The sequence below is a fragment of the Geotrypetes seraphini genome, chromosome 10 (genome assembly GCF_902459505.1).
Source record: "Geotrypetes seraphini chromosome 10, aGeoSer1.1, whole genome shotgun sequence".
Classification (NCBI taxonomy): domain Eukaryota; kingdom Metazoa; phylum Chordata; class Amphibia; order Gymnophiona; family Dermophiidae; genus Geotrypetes; species Geotrypetes seraphini.
In genome coordinates this window covers 146022231-146034633 of record NC_047093.1, presented here as the reverse complement: position 1 = coordinate 146034633, position 12403 = coordinate 146022231, and the positions used below count along the sequence as shown (strand labels likewise).

The following is a 12403-nucleotide window of genomic DNA, read 5'->3' as shown; positions in this document are numbered from 1 at the left end:
GAGCATAGAACCGCACCAAAGGTACCTGCAAAAAAGCCAGTGGTACCAGTGCTTACTCTCAAGCAACAGATCCAAGAGTTGCTAAGAGAGGAATTACGTGAACAATTACAAATTCTGGTGCTGACTCAAATTCTGCCCATGTCCCCCTGTGCCAGTCCGGTCTGAACCCTCGACACATGGTGTATCTGCACTGGAGTCTGCATCGGTGCCGCCACTTCTGGTTAAGGAGCCGACACCGATGATTCACCGACACCGGTTGTCCTCAACCCAGACATCACCTGAGACAACATCGGTGCTGTCTGGAAAGGCACTGTGGAAGTTAAAACATCTTGAGCCTTCGACACCGAATGCTCGGCACCGATCCCGGACAACTCAAGATTCAAACCTTTGGATAGATTTTGATCAAGAATCTATTCTGTCTGAAGATAAGGGTTCTTTAGATGACGAATCCATTCACCACTTTTCTCAAGATGCTCCTCTAGTGTCTGAAAAATCTTCTTTCTCCAAGTTTCTACGGGAGATGTCTGAGACCTTGTCCATCCAACTGGAAGCTGATTCTAAAAGATCTAAACAGTTCCTGGATGCCTTGGATTATGATTAGAGAATGACACAGGGAAAAAATCCCTGTCACTGCCCCGTCCCTGTCCCACCGTCCCCTTCACCGCCCCGTCACCGCCATTCCCTTTACCACCTCGTCACCGTCACCGCCATCCCTTTCACCGCCTTGTCACCGTCACCGCCATCCCTTTCACCACCCTGTCACCGTCACTGCCATCCCATTCACCGCCCTGTCACTACCCGGCAGCATCCATATTAGCCTCAGTACTGCAATATTTAGCTTATTCCTTCCTTATACATCAAAGTTCTGGCTGCTGAACTAGAGAAAGAGATGTTCAGCTGTCAGGGCTTTGTTTATACATTGTATCAACACAACTAATATACTACTTTATCCTAAAGCAAAAGGAAATAACTAGAATTTTTTTTTCTACCTTTGTTGTCTGGTTTCTGCTTTCCTCATCTTCTCATTCAATTCCTTCCATCCACTGTGTGTCTTCTCTCTGTGTCTTCCATTTGCTCTGTTACTGTGCCTCTCCCTTCACCCCCCCCCCAATTGGTCTGGCACCCATCTTCTTTCCTCCGCTCCCCCATAGTCTGGCATCTGTCTTTCCTTCCAGTGTCTTCTCCCCACTCTGTCTTCCAAATTTCCCTTCAGGGTCTGTTCCTCTCCACCCTCCTTCAATGTCTGTTCTATTCCTTTCCACCACCACCCTTCCCTCCCTCCTTCACCATCTGTTCCTTTCTACCACCCTTCAGCTCCTCTCGTGCGGCCTATCTATCTACCTCCCTCCCTCTTACTTTCGTGGCATGTTACAATGAATATAGCCATAAATATTCTGTCATGGCAAGCAGATGACCTTATAAAACTAGAGCTTAGTACATAGTATGAGTGCAGCAAGTTACAGAATTGTCTCCTTACTGAATATCCCCTAGTCTGATCAATTTATGATTTCATTTCTTTGTACTCTCCTATTGCAGGTCTCATGGTAACATCAATGCTCAAAATGTGCATGATAATGATGTAAATATCTTAATTGAAGCTTGGAATTCGCTAGTAGTAGACATTTTAGATCAGATCAATTGTATGCAAACTCATGGAAACACTAATCAAACGTAAATTAGACACAATCTTGGATGAGGAGAATCTACGGGATCCCAGTCAACACGGATTCACCAAAGGTAGGTCCTGCCAATCCAATCTCATCAGCTTCTTTGACTGGGTAACAAAACAGCTAGACTTGGGAGAATCCATGGACGTTGTATACCTAGACTTCAGCAAAGCTTTCGATAGTGTCCCGCATCGCAGGCTGTTGAGCAAGATGAAATCAATGGGGCTGGGAGAAACACTAACTACATGGGTCAATGACTGGCTGAGTGGCAGACTTCAGAGGGTGGTAGTTAACGGTACCCTCTCTAAAACATCGGAGGTGACCAGTGGAGTACCGCAGGGCTCAGTCTTGGGCCTGCTCCTTTTCAACATATTCATAGGGGACCTAACTCAGGGCCTTCAAGGTAAGATAATGTTATTCGCTGACGACGCCAAACTATGCAAAATAGTGAGAGACGGCAATTCACCCGATAGTATGACACAGGACCTACATTTGTTGGAGCTTTGGTCCTCAACCTGGCAGCTGGGCTTCAACGCTAAGAAATACAAGATTATGCACCTCGGCAATCCTTGCAGAACTTATACCTTGAATGGTGAGACCTTAGCTAGAACTTCAACAGAACGAGACTTGGGAGTGATCATCAGCGCAGACATGAAAACTGCTGATCATCTGGAGAAGGCTTCATCTAAGGCAAGACAGTTGTTAGGCTGCAACCGCAGGAGTTTCGTCAACCGGAAGCCTGAAGTCATAATACAGAACCATGGTGAGAACTCATTTGGAATACTGTGTGCAATTCTGGAGGCCACACTACCGAAAAGATGTGCTGAGAGTAGAGTCGGTGCAACGGATGGCCACCAGGATGGTCTCGGCGCTCAAGGATCTATCGTACGAGGAAAGGCTGAAAAATTTGTGGCTGTACTCACTCGAGGAACATAGGGAGAGAGGAGACATGATCGAGACATTTAAGTATATTACCGGCCATATCGAGATGGAAAAAGAGATTCTCTTTCTCAAAGGACCCTCAGCCACAAGAGGGCATCTGCTCAAACTCAGGGGCGGGAAATTTCATGGCGACACCAGGAAATATTTCTTCACCGAGAGAGTGGTTGATCCTTGGAACGAGTTCCCGGTGCAGGTGATCGAGGCAAACATCGTGCAAGAATTTAAGAGCAAATGGGATGCCCATGTGGGATCCCTTAGAGGGTTAAGCCAAGGGAACCTGTCACAAGGAGTGGGATCCCTAGGATAGACTTGGGGGTGGGTCAGTAGAGTGGGCAGACCTGATGGGCTATGGCCCTTATCTGCCGTCATCTTCTATGTTTCTACTTATTAGTCATAATTAAAATGACTTACTCTACTCCTTGGTAGAGATTGACACAGGGACAGAATTTGTCCCCGTCCCCATCCCAATCCCCACAGATAACCATTCTTTAGCGTCTTCTCCTCTCCATCTCCCCACCCCCAGCACCCTTCACGTGGTCCAGCAGCTCCCTCCTGCCGGCCAGCCGTGGATTTCCCTCCCTCTCTCCCTCCCTTTCCCTTACCTTCACTTGTTGAAACTAGCGATTTCTATAAGGTTATGTGCTGTATTGCAGCCGGAGCCTTGAAGTCGCGTCGGGTTGCCTGCTAGAAAAGTCTCCTCCGATGCAACCGGAAACAGGAAGTTGCATCGGAGGAGACTTTCCCAGCAGGCAACGCGATGCAACTTCAAGGCTCCGGCTGTAATACAGCACATAGCCTTATAGAAATCGCCAGTTTCAACAAGAGAAGGTAAGGGAAAAGGAGGGAGGGAGGGAGATGCATGGACGGCCGGCGGGAGAGAGGGGGCTGCCGGATCAAATGCTCTTCACCGCGCATGCTAACCATTCACTGCTCCACGGGCCGGTGAATGGCCTTGTCCCCGATCTCGCGGTGATCTTTTTTTTTTTGGTCACCGTTTTGGCGGGATACCCGTGGCTAGCCGCGGGTAACAACCACCGTGTCATTCTCTAATTACGATCAACCACCCAAGGAACTCCTCAAGTTTCCCTTCTATGATATATTACAAGACTATTTTCACAAAAAATTTGGAAACATCACGTACTATCCCTGTGGCTCCTCGTAAGTTGGACTCTTTGTATAGGGTGGTACCTAGTCCTAGGTTTGACAAACTCCGACTTCCACATGAGTCTCTCTTGGTAGAATCTACCTTAAAGAAATCCTCGGGGCTAGTGTGTATGCCTCTGTATCTCCTGGCAGAGAGGGCAAGGTCATGTTAGTCAACCGGTCTGGCAAGTACAATTTTCACTTCTCCTTCTACATGAAGCATTTAGTCAAACAAGTTGCCACGTTCCAGAAATATCTTCCAGAATGTAAGCTTCCTGCTTTCCAGCATATTATTTCCGACCTGCTCCAGCTCCACAAATGCATGGTTTGTTCCACCTACGATACCGTGAACTCACTTCATGTGCTGCAGCAATGTCGGTGGCCATGCGACGTCTGGCCTGGCTTCAGGTTTCTGAGCTAGACGTCAACCATCAAGACAGGTTAGCAAATGCACCTTGTCTAGGGGATGAGATTTTTGGTCCCTCCATGGACATGGCTACCCAGAAGTTGTCTGCTCATGAGACCAGATGGGACATTCTGGTCAAGTCAAAAAAGAAGCCTCTACCTTCAGACCAGCTTCTTCCTATCAGAGGAGGTTTGCTGCAAAACCTGCAACTCCTGCTCCACCTCAACCCAGGAGACAGAGACAACAACAACCATGTCTGCAGCAAAAACAACAGGCTGCCCCCCAAAAGCCTTCAAAGCCTTTTTGACATATTTCTTCAGAGCATAGCCAATGTTATCATTCTGCATTGCCTCAGCCCATCGGAGGCCATCTCCAATCTTTCATAGCCCTGCTGGGAGCTCATAACATCAGACCTCTGGGTCTGTACCATCATTCATCAGGGTTACACCCTCAATTTTCACACCCTTCCACCAGACCATCTTCCAAGAGAGTCTGCTTTGGATCCTGCATAGTCCTCCCTTCATCTGCAGGAGGTTCAATCCCTTCTCCTTCTGAATGCCAATGAGGAAGTTCCCCTCAATCAGCAGCAGTAGGGATTCTACTCCCGTTACTTCTTAGTTCCCAAGAATACCGGAGGACTGAGACCCATTTTGGATCTCAGAGCTCTCAACAAATTTCTAGTCAAGGAGAAATTCAAGATGCTTTCTCTCGCCCTGCTTTATCCTCTCCTCAAGCAGAACAACTGGCTATGCTCTCTGGATCTCAAGGAAGCCTACACACATATTCCAATTCATCTGGATTCCAGGAAGTACCTCCATTTTCAAATCAATCGATGTCATTACCAGTACAAGGTTCTTCCCTTTGTCCTGGAATCTTCTCCCAGAGTTTTCATGAAGTGCCTGATTGTAGTGGCCGCATCTCTCCGTTCACACGGCCTTCATGTCTTTCCTCACCTGGACAACTGGTTAATCAAGGCGGTATCCTCTCAGGACATGGTCCATGCGACATCTCAAACCATCTCTTTTCTTCAGGTTCAAGGATTCAAAGTCAACTTCCCCAAATCACATCTTCTTCCAACTCAACGTCTGCAGTTCATTAGGGCAATCCTAGATACTACTCTCATGAGAGCGTTTCTTCCTCAAGATCGTCTTCAGGCTCTCATCCGCCTTTGTCAGCAACTGCTTCCTCTTCAATCCATCTCGGCAAGGCACTTGATGGTTCTGCTAGGCCATATGGCTTTCACTGTCCATGTGACACCACTGGCAAGACTACACCTTCACACTCCTCAGTGGACCCTTGCTTCTCAGTGGTCTCGAGCGACAGATCGCCTATCACAACATATATCTGTAATATCATCTCTTCTGTGGTTTCTTCAATGGTGGATTACCTCTTCCAATCTATCCAGAGGTCTCCTTTTTCACTTACCCCCTCATCACAAGGTCATCACAATGGATGCATCCCCTTATGCCTGGGGGGCTCATATGGACGATCTTCAGACTCAGGGTCTTTGGACCACCAGGAATCAGAAATTTCACATCAATTTCAAGGAGCTCAGAGCGATCTATTATGCCCTCAAGGCCTTTCATCATCTTCTCTGCCCCCAAGTCCTCCTCCTTCGAATGGACAATCAAGTAGCAATGTGCTACATTACATTACATTACATTAGTGATTTCTATTCCGCTTGTACCTTGCGGTTCAAAGCGGATTACATAAGAAGAAGCTGGACATTTCCAGGAGGGTACATGACATTTAGGGTAAGACATAGTAACAGAATGAGTATAGTCTTAGTAACATTGGATGAAAGCAGTTATATTACATTACATATCAAATCTTTTCCAGGCGTTGGTAGGTAATATGATTCGGTAGGATGAATTGGTTTTGATTTTTCATTTATTTTTTTTATTTTTTATTTTTTTTTGGTCGGTTGAGGGTATGGTGCCAGGGAGTGGGTAAACCTGGTCGGTGTACGTGGAAGAGGAGAGTGAGATTAGGTGTTTTGAATATGCTTTTTGAAAAGTAGCGTTTTGATTTCTTTACGGAATGCTTTGAAGTCAGATGTTGAGGTTAACAATCTGGTTATGGAGGGTTCGAGTTTTGCTGCATGTGTTGCTATGAGGTTATCATAAAGCTTTTTGCGATGAGTGCCGTTGAGTGGTGGGTATGAGAATGGTGTCAGTGATCTTCTTATTCTGGGTGGAAGGTTACGGTTTAGACGATCGATTAGATAGGCAGGTGCTGTACCGTTGAGTACTTTGAAGATTAGACAGTATAGTTTGAATTGGATTCTGGCTCTAATCGGTAGCCAATGTGAGTCTAGGTAGGCGTTAGTTATGTGGTCATATTTTCCGAGGGAATAGATTAGTCTGAGAGCTGTGTTCTGAATGGTCTGTAGTTTTTTTATCATTTTTGTAGGACATGGTAGATATAGGATATTGCAGTAGTCCACAAGTCCTAGTACCAGGGATTGAACAATGATCCTGTAGTGTTCTTTGTCGAAGAATTTTCTTATTTTTCTTAAGTTGCGCATTGTGAAGAATGCTTTTTGGGTAGTTTTGTTGATTTGAGTCTGCATAGTGCAGCATCTATCTATCAGCACTCCCAGGATTTTGAGGGAGGTCTGGATTGGGTATTTGATAGTTTTAATTTCCAGGTCTGTTATGGATGGGATTTTGTCCGTTTCAAGCATTAAGAATTTGGTTTTGTCCGAGTTTAGTTTTAATTTGTGGTTTGTCATCCATTTTTCTACTTCGTCCAGTATTGTTTCCAAGTGTCCAGTTGCGGAGTTGTCTTGGGTTTCGAAGGGGAGGAGGATAGTTATGTCGTCTGCATAACTGAAGGATGTTACATTTAGGTTGTCTAGAGTGGTACCAAGGGAAGAGATGTAGAGGTTGAATAGAATGGGTGAAAGTGGAGATCCCTGAGGGACTCCACATGGATTAGACCATTTGTTGGATTTCGTATCGTTTATCTTAACTCTGTAAGTTCTTGTTTTAAGGTATCCTTGGAACCAGTTGTACACCACCCCTGAGATCCCTATTGCATCAAGTATCTGGAGTAGTATGGTATGATCAACTAGATCAAAGGCTGCGGAGAGATCTAGTTGGATAATTAGGATCCTGTGACCTTTACTGAGGTGTTGTCGGGCTATGTCCAGTAGTGTTGCTAGTAGTGTTTCCGTGCTGTGGTAAGATCTAAATCCTGATTGGGATGAGTGAAGTATATTGTGGTCAGCTAAGTAGTTAGAGAGGTATTGAGCCACAAGTCCTTCAATCAGCTTGACATAGAGTGGGATCGAAGCGATCGGTCTATAGTTGGTAGGTGTGTCTACAGGACCTTTTTGGTCTTTCAGTATGGGTGTGATTATGATCTCTCCTAGATCTTGTGGGAATTGGCCTTCTATGAGAGTGCTTTGTATCCACTGCATGAGGCTGGTTTTGAATTTAGGGGAGGCATTTGTGAGTAGATACGATGGGCAGTAGTTCAAGTCGCATGAGGTGTGGCTGTATTTTTTATATAGTCGGTTCAGTTCAGGCCATTGTAGAGTTGGGAAGGTGGCCCATGTTCTGTCTGCTGTTATGTCTTCTTCTGTTGTGGGGGTAGTTATTAACTCGTTGAGTGTGGTGGTTGAGTTGTTGAAGGTAGTTCTGATTTTGATGATCTTGAGTTTGAAATGGTCAGCTAGTTGGGAAGCTGTTGGAGTTTTGTTGCTTTGAGTGGCAAGGTATGGGTTTGTGTCTGTAAGTTTTTTTACTAAGTTGAAGAGTGTTTTTGTATCGGGGTTGTTTGTGCCAATTAGTTTAGTGTAGTATGTTTTGCGCTTTTCCTTAAGTTTGTTGTTATATAGTTTGATTTGGGTTCTCCAAGCGGATTTGGTTTGGTCATTTCTCTTTTTTCTCCAAGATCTTTCAAGTTGTCTGCAATGTCTTTTTAGTAGGTGGAGTTCTGAGTCGAACCACTTGTCTGATGGTCTGCAGGTTCTGTGTTTGGTTTTTTCTGGGGCTAGCTCATTCAAGGTTGTTTCACTTAGGGTGCGCCAGTGTTTTGTGAAGTCTGAAGGGTCTATGGGGTTAAGTGCAGGGTCCACTTTGTCCCAGAATGTGGCTGGTTCAATTTTCTGTCTAGATTTGAAGGTTGTTTTTTGGGGCATAGATTTTATGTTGTTTTGAAGCCAGTTGATAGTGAAGGTGTATTTGTGGTGGTCTGACCACAGAGAGGGATGCCATGTACCATTGGTGATGTGAATATTTGGGGAGTGTAGGTTATGAGGTGTGAATGCTGCAATGTCAAGTTGGTGGCCTTTATTGTGCGTGGGTTCCTGATTGAGGACCTGGAAGGATAGGGCGTCGAGGTATGAGAGTATTTCGTTTGCTTGTTTGGATGTGTGGTCTTCGAGGTGGAGATTAATGTCTCCTAGGAGCAAGTTGTATGAGGAGGATAGAGAGTTCTGGAATATGAATTCTTCAAGATCATGTTTTGAGGTGTTCCATTTTCCTGGAGTGATGTAGCATAGTAGACAGTTCAAGGTGCCTGTGAGTGTGTTGTCGGATAGTTGGCATGCAAGGAGGTCTAAGTGAGGGGTCGATTGTTTGTGTAGCACTTTTATGTTGTTAAGCAAGGAGGCACAGGTTCTCTCCTGTTGTGTTAGGAGGCCCAAAAAATTTGGACTTGGGCGATAGCTCGCAACCTTTTCCTAAAAGCTGTCTACATTCAAGGGGAGAAGAATTCCCTGTCAGACAACCTCAGCAGAATTCTTCAACCTCACGAATGGACTCTCAACTCTGCAACTCTCCAGTCCATCTTTGCTCAATGGGGCACTCCACAGGTGGACTTGTTTGCGGCTCCTTACAATCATCAGTTGCCCCAGTTTTGCTCCAGGCTTTACTATCCTCTCCGTCTGGAAGCAGATGCCTTTCTCCTGGATTGGACGGGCCTGTTTCTATATGCATTCCCTCCAATCCCTCTCATGTTGAGAACTCTGTTCAAGCTCAAGCGAGAAGCAGCCACCATGATTCTCATTGCTCCACGGTGGTCCAGGCAACATTGGTTCTCCCTTCTACTTCAACTCTGTTCCAGGGAACCAATACCTCTTCCAATATTTCCTACTCTGCTTACTCAGAATCAGGAATCTCTTCTGAATCCCAACCTACAATCACTACACCTGGCAGCTTGGCTTCTTTCGGGCCGAATCCATCTAACTTACATCTTTTCTCAGCCTGTTCAACAAATTCTTGATGCACTCAGCAATGTTATCAACAAAAGTGGACCAGGTTCTCTTCCTGGTGTCTTCTTCATCATCACGATCCAACTTCCTTATCAGTGGATTTGGTGTTGGATTATAATAATAATAATAGCAGTTTATATACCGCAGGACCGTGAAGTTCTATGTGGTTTACAATGATTAAAAAATACTACAAATTATTACAAAAACTGGTGTCTAACAGATCCAGTGATCAGTTATTGTGAGAAAGATTGTGCGAATCAGCTACCTAAGTACTTCAGGAACAGATATGTTTTTAGGTGAATTCCCCATAAGTATTAGCTAGCATAAGTAATTGTTCCAGATCTTTAACCCATAATTATCTGCTTCATCAATCTGATTCTGGCCTCAAATCTACATCTGTCAGAATCCATCTCAGTGCTATTACAGCTTTTCACATGCCAGTCGAGCGAAAACCTCTTCCTGCTCATCCTTTAGTCTCCAGATTCATGAAAGGACTTTTCAGTTTGAAACCACCTCTCAAGCCTCCGCCTGTCGTCTGGGACCTTAATGTGGTACTTTCCAGTTTGATGCATGCATTCAAAGTTTCTACCAAAAGTTGTCTCAGAGTTTCATCTCAATCAATCGATTGTCCTACCAGTATTTTTCCCCTAAACTTCATTCTCATCCAGGAGAAATCGTTTTGCACACTTTGGACTGTAAACGGGCTTTGGCCTATTACATTGACCGGACAAAGCCACATTGAACATCTCCCCAACTATTCATCTCTTTTGATCTAAACAAGCTGAGGGCATCCTGTTTCTAAGAGAATGATTTCCAACTGGCTAGCTGCCTGCATCTCGTTCTGTTATGCTCAGACTGGACGGGCACTGGAGAGTTGTGTTACAGCCCACAAAATTAGAGCTATGGCAGCTTCTGTTGCTTTCCTCAGATCTACTCCCATTGAGGAAATCTGTAAAGCTGCCACCTGGTCCTCAGTTCATACCTTCACTTCTCACTACTGTCTGGAGTTCTTCTCTAGATGGGATGGGCACTTCGGCCAATCTGTCTGTATTACAAAATTTATTTTCCTAAAGGCCAACACTCCCACCATCCCATTTCTGTTAGCTTGGAGGTCACTCATACGTGAGAATATGTTGCTTGCTTGTCCTGGGGTAAAGCACAGTTACTTATCCATGAACAGCAGACAGATATTCTCACAACCCACCCACCTCCCTGGGTTGGCTTCTTAGCTGGCTTATCTTAACTGAGGGACCGCGCACCCTACGTCGGGCGGGAAGGCACTCGCGCATGCATGGTTCGGGCTATCGCAAACTTTCTAAAGTCTTAAACTGGCGATGCACTTTTAAAGTGATTTGTACTGGGGCTTTGCCGGTGACGTCACCCATACATGAGAATATTTATCTGCTGTCCCTGGATAACACCTTTTACCTTCTCCAACTTACAAACTCTCACCACCCAAGGTCTGTCTTTCCTTAACTTGCAGATCCACTCTTTTAACAGGCTTTCCTCTATCCACCAACAGACTTTCCCTTTCTCCCATCCAGAAGTCGTCACATTCTCTCTCTTTCATACAGTTCTCCCTTTACATAGGTCTTCCTTGACCTGCAGATTTGTCTTTCTGTATATGTATGCAGAGACAGATAGTTTATAGTTTATTAGCATACTTCCTATACTGCCTTTCTTAAACAAGTCAAAGTGGTTTACAATTTAAAATGGAACACAGAAACAAATGACAAAATTAGGCAGGGAAGATATAACAATCTTGATACCTGAACATGGCAATCAACAGATTTAGCAGCAGGATGTTGGCCACAAGTAGGAAGACCACGAGAAGGAGAAGAACCAACCAGTTGGCATAAGTATTGGGGCAAGGAGGAGCCTTCTCCATAAATATGGCTACTGGGTCATCTGTGCAGTTAGAGATGGTGATCTGAGCAGCTAGAAAGGAGAGATTGGATAGTATAGTATTATCAATGGGAGCTCTACAGAGGGGAGGGGTCCATTCATGTGTGGCTGGAGGCTGCATGGAGGGGTTGTTAAAGAGGGTGTCTTATCCCATCTGACCAGAATATGTGAGGAGGGGATCCCTCCATTACAACTGTCTTGAGGTTGTGGAAGAAGTGGGTGGAAAGCAGCTTGTCCCTTCTCCCAGAGAGGAAGTACAGTCCTATCTGTTTGTTATATTTATACATTCAAATTTGATATACTGCAACAGGCCTGCACATGGGCATCTAGGCAGTTTATTAAAAAAAACAAAAAAAACTGGAAGAGGTATTGAAAAAGAAAGTGAGGAAAGAAATGAGGAAAAAGGTTAAGCGGAGGAAGAAAAAAGGTGAGTCTTTAACAGTTTCTTGGACACTGCATGGGGAAAAAGACCTCATCTTGTGTGATCAAGAACTATAAGGAGAGGAAGTCTTACCTAGGGACCACATGGGGTGGAGGGAGGAATTCTTTCCATTCCTTACCATCCATTTCATCCAGTGGGATATAACCAAAGATTTGCAGATATGAGCGGTAGAAGACGCGTCGGAAGATCCAGGTTAGACGCATATCACTAGGATGCAGGAGTCCCTCTGTGGCTACTCCATATGCAATCAGCCAAACTCCCAGAAAAAAAAGGAAGAAGAACACATCCTTCATCTGCATAGAGGGGGGAGAAAGAAGCCAGTAGGGAAGCATATAGAGAGGCAACATGGGAAAAGGAAGATAGGGCCACGGATGAGGTATGGAGGGAGAAGGAGTGAAGGTTATATAGAAGAGGAAGGGAAAGAGGAGAAAAGATTATTATTGTATCCTATACTGCTTGATGCTCCTTCCCTCAATCAGGCACCCCCTCCATCACTCATACTCACCATCTTTCGCACAATGATAATTTTGGGTCCAAGCTCTTTGTTGACTGCAAATATCTGAATCAATCTGAGGGTGAAAATCATGAAATCAAAGCAGAGTATGGTCCGTCCAGCCTCAAATGTCTGTGAAAACATCCTGAAAAAAGAAGAGAGGTTTAGGAACCAGAGATATGCA

At 45.0% G+C, this 12403-nt stretch overlaps 1 protein-coding gene across 1 annotated transcript in view; it reads right to left on the bottom strand.

The window, feature by feature from the left end:
• The window catches only part of LOC117368704 (transient receptor potential cation channel subfamily M member 4-like), a 72672-nt gene that overhangs the window by 3862 nt on the left and 56407 nt on the right, over nt 1-12403 (bottom strand). Inside the window, exons 18-20 of the mRNA XM_033962447.1 lie at nt 12232-12364; nt 11845-12019; nt 11149-11317 (exon numbers count right to left, since the gene is read on the bottom strand). Of these exons, the coding sequence (XP_033818338.1) occupies nt 11149-11317; nt 11845-12019; nt 12232-12364 (477 nt within the window). The remainder of the gene's footprint in view (nt 1-11148; nt 11318-11844; nt 12020-12231; nt 12365-12403) is intronic.